This window comes from Aquila chrysaetos, chromosome 1 (genome assembly GCF_900496995.4).
Source record: "Aquila chrysaetos chrysaetos chromosome 1, bAquChr1.4, whole genome shotgun sequence".
NCBI lineage: Eukaryota > Metazoa > Chordata > Aves > Accipitriformes > Accipitridae > Aquila > Aquila chrysaetos.
In genome coordinates, this window is record NC_044004.1 from 75,897,326 (window position 1) to 75,908,607 (window position 11,282).

At 44.5% G+C, this 11,282-nt stretch overlaps 1 protein-coding gene across 2 annotated transcripts in view; it reads right to left on the minus strand.

The window, feature by feature from the left end:
• Positions 1–10,254, minus strand: part of INTU (inturned planar cell polarity protein) — a 58,376-nt gene extending 48,122 nt beyond the window's left edge. Inside the window, exon 1 of one of the 2 annotated variants that reach the window (XM_030028977.2) lies at positions 10,081–10,254. In XM_030028977.2, coding sequence (XP_029884837.1) covers positions 10,081–10,193 — 113 coding nt within the window. In that variant the 5' untranslated portion in view covers positions 10,194–10,254. Of the gene's footprint in view, positions 1–3,926; positions 4,094–10,080 lie in introns of those variants that run through there. The other variant, XM_030028967.2, reaches the window with a different exon arrangement.
• Between the last annotated feature and the right edge of the window lie 1,028 nt (positions 10,255–11,282).

The window sequence follows — 11,282 nt, forward strand, 5'->3', positions numbered from 1 at the left end:
GGATCACTAAGTCACTAGCAAGAAGCTGCTGCAAAGAAAAGGCAAAGCAACTACAGGACGTATTAACAGGAGTACCATCTGCACAACACAAAAAATTTTTTGTCCTAATTTGGCAATGGCGATGTGTCAACCATGTCTAGTTTTGGATAGTACATTTAAAGAAAGATGTAAGAACTGGAACAAGCCCAGAGCACAGAGACAAATAGTAAGTAGTTTATAAACATGTTTTAAAGGGAAAGAGACTGAAGGAAATCATACTCTTTTGGCTGAGAAAAAAACCAAACAAAAAATTATAGCTGAGAGGCAACAGACCAAATGGTCCACCACTCCCCTCCCCAAGATGAACCACAGAGTATTACTACAGAAGGATGAGGATCAATAATGGTCAAAGCAGGAGTACTTAGTGGTTTAACGTACCAAAGTATTTAAGCTAAATATTAAGATAGCTGTTTGATCACCAGCCCCCCTCCAAAAAAAAAAAAAACCAAAAAAAAACAAAAAAAAAAAACCAAAAAAAAAGAGCATTAGCAGGCAATGTAAGGAACATCTGGGATGTTCTGTATGGAACATTTTCAGGAACAGACAAGACCAGTTCATTCTTCCTGACTAGATGACAGACAGGTCTCCCTTTCTATGAATCTGAGTCCACACTGATAAAAAAGAAATAAGGAAAAACTAGAATGGAGACTTACATCATAATTAAAATCATTAGTTGTTTGAAGTTAACATACATTCATACATTTTATACTAGAACTAGCTAATTTTACTGACTCAAGGATGCAAATTCTGTTTAAAACTAGTATTATATAATTCCAATAGAGCATTTATTTGAATACACAGATAAATGATACAGCTTCAAAGTTTAGCTGAACAGAGAACATTGTACAAAGACACTGCACCACAGCACCTTTAAGGGCTCAAAGAGAGGATCTGGCTGGACTAACAATACAGAAAACGTCAGCATTACTCTCCTCCTGGAACCCCAATGAGTTAGGGAAGTCTATGGATGTTGCAGACGGGAAGAAACATCATACACTTCCTCTGTACTTATTAATTATTTTGCCCAAATTGATAGTTTTAAAAGAAGAGCCACCACCTGTGATAATCTGGCTATTCCTGATGGTCATGGGTAAGTCAGAGTTTGCCTCTTCCACCACGTCTTACTCAAGATCTTGAGTATCTTACTCAAGAAAAGTATAAGAATGATAAAAACACCTAAAGGCTGTTGTTAGGGCCAGACAATTATCTAACCTAACATTTCTCAAAAGGTGGTAGGTAAGAAATAACAAGACAGAGTTTTTCCTTGGTTTGTTTTTTTTAAGAAGTACTCCTGCAGTCTGGTGCATGTAAGCAAAATGGGGAAAAAACCAAAATTGATAAAGGAGACATTAGAAATTTACAAAGAAATAACATTTGGGTTAGCAGAAACTCCTGTGATTTGTGATAGCCTTTTTATTCCCTCTTTAAAAGGGACTGTGCTCTTTGGAAAAGCTTTCTTCTTTGGGGTAGATGTCAAAACTTCAACTTGGATGCCAGTTCACGCGCTCATGTTCTCCAGCTTCCTTGCCTGTTCTCATTAGAAGCTACGACATGGACCAAGGGGGAAAAAAAAGGGGGGGTGGGGGTGGGGGTGTGGTGTTTACACTGGGTCCACTCAAACAGAAGTGCTCCAGAGAGAAGGCTCTTCAAGGAGGGGCACACAGGACAAAGTCCCTCTATGCAAATAAGCTGATAAAGACAGAAGACTGAAAAAGCGTCACAAGGGCATGAACTGCTCTCCTTGAAGGCATTTTCGTGAGAGTAGTGTAAAGGTACTATCACTTTCTGAATACAGATCCATACAGACATCTAAAAAAGCAAAGTCTGAAATAAGAAATCTGCACCTAGTATGACAGTTTTTTTCCTAATTTCACAATTGATTTAAACCAAGATAAAAGAAAAAAAAAAATAATCTCATTTCCATCTCTTCCCTTGTGCCAAAACAGGCACTTACACAATAACCTGAGCTTCTGTGTAGGCCTGGAAGCTTCAATCGAGGAATCTAAAAATCTGGAAGACCCGGATTCCTCTAAGAACAGTTTCACGGATCCCACACAGATATTTCTTCCTTGAGATAAATGTCTGAAAAACTGTGCCAGTTTAAATTGTCCATGTATGGAAGAAACATATACTAGAAGCAAAGGATCCAAGTTCTGATTCCGAAGCAAGTGACAGTTCTCACCCAAGGAAACTCAGAAACAATAAACAGTTAACATCTATGAGCCTTGTTTTAAAGCAATTAAAGAAAACAACAAAGCAAGGGTTAACTATTTTACTGCACCGTATGATTAAATTCCACCCATATGATACTTTGCAGCAGTAAAGATCATCTTTAGTTTTCCCAACCTTTGCCTACACAACAACAAAGTACAGCTTCAGACTGAGGCATCAACTTGGTATATACGCAAAGCTGCCATCTTCTTAATAGCTGTGGCTGCCTAGAGGGGTTCTGATCCATCACAACCAGTGAAAGTGACAGCAAATGTTAAACTCTGTTAAAATAGACAACACTATTAAAAAAACCAAAACAAAACCACACTACTTCCACAATGGCATATTCACTTCACACATCTGCCTGAAAACGGGCCTTGGACAAAATCACAGGGGTCTGAGAAAAGAGCACTCCTATCACCCTTACTTCTGCCCTCACATGAACGTTCCTTGGTGTGTCTTGGTTTTGTCACATTAGCTGTTTTATCAAGCAGCACGGTTTCAACTGTCAGAAGCTTATTCTGGAAGTCAGTAACTGTTAATTCAGAAGACCATTCCCAAGGTTTTTCTTTCTTTAATTTATCAAATATGGCCAATTATAAAACCAGATACAGATAATCTGTAGAGGAACAAATGCCATTATCTTCAAATAGCTAACAGGCCTATCTTTGTACCTGTTACTTTGCCAAACTGCACTCTGTTTCTCCCTCCCTTTTCACTACAAGTCACATCTTCACCTCTTGTTTCTGTACTCAGAAGGCTGGAGTGTTACAGGTCCAACAGGAGAAACTATTTGGACCCAAAATTAAAGCTTCACAGTTCTGTTGATGCAGTGATAGAAAAGAGGCATCTCAATTTATCCAACAGTATTACACATTGTGTTCTGTGTTGAAAACTGTGGCACACGGCTTTATCCTCTGAACGCATGTAAAGAACGCCAGTAAGTAGGCATTTTAGATGAAAGAATTGGGAAAAAAAAACCCAAATACACACAAAAGGAAAAAAAAAGCATGGCCTCAGGCAGAAAAGTGTTACAGTTGAGTTCTGGCATATAAACACAGAAACAAAGTAAGGTAGGTGTGCACCGAACAGCTTTGTTTCTCAGCGAGCCAGAAGTATGGGACAACTACAAAACCAAGTATACTTAAACACACATCAAACCTCTCCCACGTAAATCTTCTTTTTCTTCCTCACCGCACTGCAGAATGAAAATAACAGGCCGAACAAAATGCCATTGATTAGACCTCGAAATACACATTTGAACTGTCAAGCAGAGTTGCTTTAATGCAGGGATCTGACAGAGAGTAAGTTTTTATAAGAATTAAAAACCAAAACCCTAATAAAAGAAAACGCCAGCGGTTGCGCACACGACTTTAAAACATGTATTGGTATTACAGAACGGTCTTCTCACCCACCACTTCCCCAAAGCCAGGCCACTAAACCAGGAGGGCTGCACCTCCAGCGCCCAAGCATTTGGTACAGGCACCAGCCCGAGGGGCTGCCCGCTAGCTGAACTAACGCTGCCGCTCCCCACGTTACTTTTAGGGTTCCGTCAGAGAAACGCACTCTTAAAAAACGACCCGCCCGGGGAAAACCCCCGGCCCGGCCCGCCTCCCCCCGCCCGGCCCCGCGGCAGCGGAGGGCACCGAACGCCGCCGTCCCCGCCCGGCCCTTACTCGGAGCTCGCGGACGGCGAAGTGGCGGACGAGCCGCTCTCGCTGCCGCCGCCGGCGGCGGTACCCGCACGCTCAACGCCTTCTCCCCTCGACGGCTCCATCCCCTCAGCTGCTCCGCGCCCACTCCCGCCGTCCCCCCCGGACGCCATGACACCCGCACCCCAGCGCGCCGGAGGGGGGGGGGGCCTGGGGGAAAGGGGGGCACGTGACCCGCGCCCTGCCCTTCCCATTGGCGGCCCCGGCCCGGCGCCATGGAGACGAGGGGGGAAGCCTGAAGGCGCGTCCTGCCCAGGGCTGCCGCGCGCGGAGCGTTAACGGTCGCGGCGGCGGCACCGCCGCCCGTGAGGCCCGCGCCCACGGAGAGTCCCGGCACCGCCGGCCGGCCCCGGGAGGAACCGGCAACGGGCCTCAGAGCACCAGGCTTTCATAAGCAGTAATTACGGCACGCACCGCTGCCCGCCTCGGGAGGAGGTAAAGCGTAGTTTTAGCGCGGCTTCTGACAGAAAGGCCAGCTCGCCTGCCTCCTTTGGCTGGCAAGAGTCGTAAATAAACAAACGCTTCGAAGTGCCCAACCTCCCCGTTTAATTCCTCAAAACAAACAGCTGAGTCTCACTAGTCCCTCGAAAGTCTTTCAGTGCGTCAATAGGGAACGCATAATGGAGAACAGGCTATTTATTTAGTTGTCTGATACCAAGGTCTCAGCAACAGTTCCATAAAAGAGACTGCTAATGAAACTCATAGCCCTGGGGTGAGCCTCAAAGCATTGCTTATAATCAAAAACTGATCCAGAGAAAGAAACGTGAGGTAAATAGTAATTTTCATCAAGTCAAATGGTTAGCACTGGAATACTTCCGTGCTTTGTGTTATGCCCCGTTATGATCATTTAAAGAGTCGAGAGAAACTACGATAACTTCTCTTTAGGTTAATCAGGAGAGCAGTTAGGTTAGGGAGGAGAGGCAAGGATGTGAGACAGACCCAAACAAGCTCGGTGATTTGGCACCTTAAAGCAGTCAAGGCAGTCTACAAATGCAAAATCATGCACAGTCAAGAGAGAGAGAAAAAAACCTACTCAGTTTTCAGGACTTAAATTATTCACATCCATGAAAAACAAGACCCATGGCAACCCTGCAGACAACTTGCTGTGTAGCTATGTCAGTAAACACATCAGGACACGCATGGTGAATAAGGAAAGGGATGGAGAATAATTGTTGGAACATTTTTAATGCGTTGGATTTAATCTCTGCTCAGTGGGATATTTGCACAGCTTCAGCAGTGAGGTTTTATAGTCACAGAATTCTGGTATGAAATTCCTGTGCTTGAAACTGTTTTAGGGAAGTGTTCGTTAATAAGTGTGATTTCAAGTGAATTAACAGATAGGAATGTTTTGGACTTGTATGCATGTGATTAAGGCTTCAACTGGAGTAGTTAGAGATACCTATACTAAATTTTGTGGCCATTCTGAAGTGCCTATACAAGACCTGATTTTACAGACAAATCGCTGTTGTGTGGATTTTAAGACAACAAACCTATCCAAAGGAGGAGACAAAAACATCCCCTACTTAAAGAAAAAATAAGTTTGTTCTAATATGGTTTCATTGAGTTCAGGACAGGATATTGTAGATAATTCAAGGGGGTTTTTTCCTATCTGAGCTGGCAACAACCACTTCATGCAAAGTATATAATCCCTGCATGTTAGGCAATTCTTTTTAAAAAAAACAAAACAAAAATTCAGATATTTAGTTGTTTCCAATTGTCAGAATGCAAGATATGCATCAACTTTCATTCTTCCTTTCACTTCCAGAAGAACAGGTGGAAAAAAATATTTTAAAAGTACCCCACTTCCCAAACAATTTACTTTGTGAAAACAAAATAGTCTGCATAAACAGCATTTCCCAAAGAGCGTAACAAGTTACAATTTTCTAAGAGGAATACAGCAGGAGTTAGAATTTTAACAAAGGTAGGCGAGATACACTGTCCTGCCCTCCCTAATTCTGCTTGTATTTGCAAGCATTTTTAATACACTGAACAGCACACTGCAGTGTTTCTGTAGAGAAGTGATAGTCTATGCCAGATGGTCCTGTGTTAGTTATGTCAAATTTCACTGAGTTCAAGAGTTGGTTAATTGTTTCCAGTTGTTTGCTCAATAAGTGAGAAATACAGGCTCTCTAAAAAGGAGGCAGCGGTCTTACACTACTTACTATTTTATAGGGATAACCATATCATGAAGGAAAGGATGATGGAAGATTTTGGTCCACCGAGAGAGGTAGTTGGGAGTCACCTAAGTATTTTTCTGAAATGAATGTGGAAATTTTGCTGCTGTGGGAACAATTAAAGATTGCAAGACATAATATATCTCACACAGCAGGATTTTATTTTAGTGAAGACACAGATTTTCCCACACAATCCCTCTCGAGAGGAAAGCCTCTTATTTCTTGTGCGTAAATATTAGGAAAAGACTTGAAATAATTTGTCTTCTGGCAGATCCTTTACACTTAGTCCAAGTAGTTGGGCTGATGTTTCTCACTAAGGAACCCATAAGCTTTCTATGCTAGGTTGCTGTTATTAACAAGCAGATGGCAAAAATTTGCCACAGGGCATTATTGGCATCAATACTACTGTTCACCCTTACTGGACAACTGGTTAATGAGCATTTAAAAGTGGATAATTAAAAAGCACTCTCTTTTGCCTTAAGGTTGTTCTGATTAGTTGTTTCTGCAAGGAACTAAATCCATGTGTGGAAATTCATTTCAGAACAAGAGTTCCTTGTTACTTTTTTGGCTTAACCTGCTTCAAAAGCTATTGTACTTTAAAAATAACAGTCTACCTAGATCCACATGTATATTCAGGAGTAGATCATAGTTAAAAGACGACAGTGTATAGGACACACCAAAGATATATACCAGTCCTTTCTAACAAAGGGGGAACATAACTAGGGCGTAACTCTATTTTTTGGTACTGTTGCATGGATACTTACGAACCCCTACTCCAACCACTGTCCAATTTAAACTACTAACATTTTTTCCACTGTTACATACTGACAGATGATTTTTTCAACCTGATGATGAAGAAACAAGGCTGGAGTTACAGTCTTTCCTAGCAGCTAGACAGAAGAGCACAGGGAAATTTAGGACTAGCGTTTATGACTACTCTAACTTGTCGCGTTTGGGTTTGTATAGTCAGGCCTGATCTTAGCAATTTTACCAGGACCCGTGATTCACTGATGATATACCAGATAGATTTCACTGGTTCACATTCAGCAGGCACGTTGGGCCTGAATTGTGGATATAATGGAGCTCTTCTCAACACAGGGCTGAAAACTGGGACAATGTTACACCCCTGGTATACTGGGGTGAACTAACGCTCCCTCTGCTATGAGGGAATGCTACCTGATACTTAGGACTACCCAGTTTATGCCCATGAGGTGCCAGGGCACTATCCAGTAATTGTATCAGATCCCTGATTTTTCAGCACTCTCACTTTCTTCTTCAGGGTCATTCCCCCTGCTAAATGCCAGCGTGGGCAAAGAAGAGCACACACTGCAGCACTGTCTCTCTGCTATCTGAACAGTGCTCCAAACTGGGAGAATTCTCTAACGACTGGATCTGCCAGCTGTCTGGCTCTTTTGTTGAGTGTACACAGTATGAACAGCCCATAGAAATACTGCAAGATAAATCTCACTGGATGTACCTGTGCTATAGTTGAATCTGTCTTTCTTACACGGACTATGTGTATCAACAGCATTTTAAGTGTCCCTTTGCTTTGCCCCTCCCCTTCCATACTTCAAATTACAGCTCTTAATATTGTTAAAGAAATAAGAAGGCCTAAGTGACTTCTTATTGTTTCATTTTTTCCTTTCTCCTGGTTTTGAAATCAGATAATATTTCCAGGAAGGCTCTATCAACAGCTGGACAGACATAACGTGATATATCACAGGTATAACATGACACATTACAAGCAGATAAAACTAAGAGGAAAATATTTTCATCATTGTTTAACAGTTCTGTTTCTTACTGCTAACACCTGCTTTACCCAAACAGCTGAAAAAAAAATAACAGAAAATCTGGATTGCTAAAGAGTGACATTACAGGCTTTTCAACTATTGATTCCTATTGATTTTTTAGTCCTCCAGTGCACAGCATCAGCAAAAATGGGACAGAAGTAAGTTCCTCTGTTTTAAAGATTAATGACAATACAGCTTTCCCCTACCCCACCAAAGTCTTTCTTAAGAGAGAAAAGGCACATTTCACAGGCATTCCTTAATAAATAAGATTTTGTGATTACAAGGTTTACATAAAACTACACGAGTAAGACTGCGATTACAAAATCTGTTCACAGCTTTTCTGACATTATTACATAGAGACCATCCATAGCAAAGTGGCATGAATTGAATGGTGACACTGGACTGTATACATATAAAGATACTAAATGGAGAATGAAGGCTACCTTTATAGACCAAAGGAACAGAAATTTTGTGAGAAAACACTCCAGTGTTCAAGAAATAAAATAGACTGTTCTGACTCTTTAAGCTTTCTATATCAACTTCCCTCTATGCAACTGGATGACAGAAAGTATTTTAGAAGAAGAACATAAAAACAACAGAAGACAGCCATGAAGAATTCAGGAAGACTAGTTCAACCCATCTCATTCTTTTGGAAAACAGTCTTACAGAGTTCCCTCTAGCATGAAAAGCAGCTGTAATTTCAAATAAGATTTTTCCTACTGTTTTTACTTCACTTTAAATCTACAGGCTTTTTTAGGATCACCTGCTATGCATAGCAGGCATGTTGAGCATGAAAGAAAACCATTATTTGCAGTCAGTCAACATGCAAATGTTTCAAGTATGAATAGCACCTTATTACACCGAAAGTATACTAATATAAGCAATACCATGGGGCAGCATGTTTTTAATCCAACTTAAAATGGAACATTTTCTGTTAAGTCACTGACAAATGCATGCGCGGGGTTTCAGATACCAGAGGGTCCCCTGGTAGCATATGGGCACACTTATTTCTTATAAAGCAGCTTTAGAGTGCAATGCAGGAACAGGCTGATTCTGGCGTCCCCTCCTTGCTGCATTCAATGTTTTCGTCCTCAGTGTTCACAGGAATGGATTTTAATCAACTATTCAGTTTGATGCTTTGAGCTGGAGAGAAGCTGAGTTAATAATTAGTTGTTAGTTTCCATAGCAATAGCTGCTTGGAGTTGGCACTGAGAGAGCGTACCTTTTCTTTGCAGTAGGAAATAAATCAACCTAGCCGAGAAAACACGTTAGGAAATGGGCACTTTAGAGAACAACTGGAGATGAGCTTCTCTTGGATACTGCTGAATGGGATGGTGTTTTCCTTGTAAAGTTTAAGGGGCTCTCAGCCAGCGCAAAGAAAATGGCACTGAGGGTGGCTTTGAAAGTCCTGCATTGGCCTATTGGGTAAGATCCTATTGTCGAGATTTCTTTGTGGGGGGATGCTGCGGAGAATTGCACGTTAGGGATGGTGAAGGCAGGGGAAAAAGCAGCAGCTTCTCACGCAGCGTGCCTCCCGCACATCCACCGAAGCAGTGCCCATCTTGGGTTTGTGTGCGAGTTAAGATTTTTTTTTCCCCCCTCCCCTTAAAGAAGGGTTCAAAACGCTTACGGAATTGATGCAAGAGAGTTTCCCTCTGCCCCCCCGTCTCCTTACACGTGTAAGGAACGCAGGCGTAGCCCCTGGGCTGCCATGCCGTCCTGCAGGCCGCCCTTCAAAGGTGCACGAGGGGAGCTCCCCTCACCTGCAGGTCCCCCGCTTCTCAGGGAAGGCGGGAAGCCCGAGGGCGAGTGGCTGCCCCGCGGGCAGCCGCCCCTTGCCCTTCCCGCGACCACCGAGGCAGTCCCGGCTCACGCCGCCCGCGGCAGCGGGCACGGCACGGCACCTCCCCTGCCCGCGCCCCACCGGCGCCCGGGGAAGGTGAGGGAGGGGAGGCAGGGACAACGGCCCCTCTCGCTTCCTGCCTCCACAACAAAGGGCTGCCGCGGGGGAGCCTCCCCGGAGAGCCGGGGGCTCGCCGCTGCCCCGCGGGCCGCGTTGCCGGCCCCCCGCCCGGGCAGCTGCCGGCCGGCGGGTCCCGGCCGGGCTGCGGCGACCTCCTCCGGCGCAGCCGCCTCCCCGTCCCCGGCACTGACCTGTGCAGCAGGACGCTCTGCACCGAGTCCAGGTCCTCCAGGTTCCTGGTGACGGGCCGCGGGATGCTGTACCTGCCCGCCCCGAACATCGCGGGCGCCCGCGGCCCCTTCATCGCCTGCCCCGCGGCACCGGGGACTGCGGGCGGCCGCGGGGCAGGTGGGAGCCCTTCAACCCGCCCGCCTCCGCCGCGCCGCCCGCGCGGTCCTAGAGCCCGCCGGCGCCGCGCCGCGGGGCACGGGGGAAACGCGTCCCAGGCGGCGGAGAACGGCGGCGTGCGCCGGGGAGAGAGCCGCACTGGTCCCGAAGAGATAGATGGTGGTCTGCCGCCGCCCGCCGCCGCCGCGGGGTCTGTCCCAGGCCTCTTACCGGCCGCCCAGGGGGGGCTGCCTTACGCTGGTGCACGGTATTGTTTCTCTCGGGAACTTGCAGACCCTGAAAACGCAAGTTTCGTATAAATGCAGTAAAATCGTTCCTAACTGCAGCCGTAGATTCCCCCCCCCCCCCCCCCGAGCTGCATCCACAGCTCCCATTATGTGAGAAAGTAGTTTTTCCCCACGTATTTTCCTGTTGGTTAAAACAATGGAATTGCCCGGTTGATTCTATTTCCTTAAGTACCAATACGAAAAATTATCAATCCCACAAAAACTAATCCAGTCTTTGTTTCCCGCTTTCACAAAATAGCAATTACGAGCGCTTTCAGATGACTACTGAGTTACAGGACTCCTTACTGGTTCCCCATCTGCGAATTCTGACACAGTATACTGAATGAACAGGGATGTAAATGTGTAAAAGTGGTGCGACCCGAACCTTCACCATTTTTATTTCTTACCCATGATTTGCTACCCTTTATTTTCTCTGCTCGCTTTTACAAAGAGATGAGTTTTCTCTAATGTTTAGAATTTTTCAAGATGTGGCCATCTCCTCCAGATTTTCTTCTATAGGTGATTTAAGATCAATAGCTAATGAAGTCTTGCAGTCAGTTACTAAAAGCATCAGTTTTAGTTTCTCTCAGTCCTTGTGTCTGAGTACAGCAACGCAACAATGAAGTTGTTTCCCAGAAAGACCATTAAGAGGAGGACCATTATCATGATACAGAATGGATAACAAATTGGAAGTCATTTAATATTTTATCACCCAACTCCATGGGATGTTGGCCACTACATGGTGTAAAAGCTTCAGCTTTCTTGAAGACTTTGGCTTG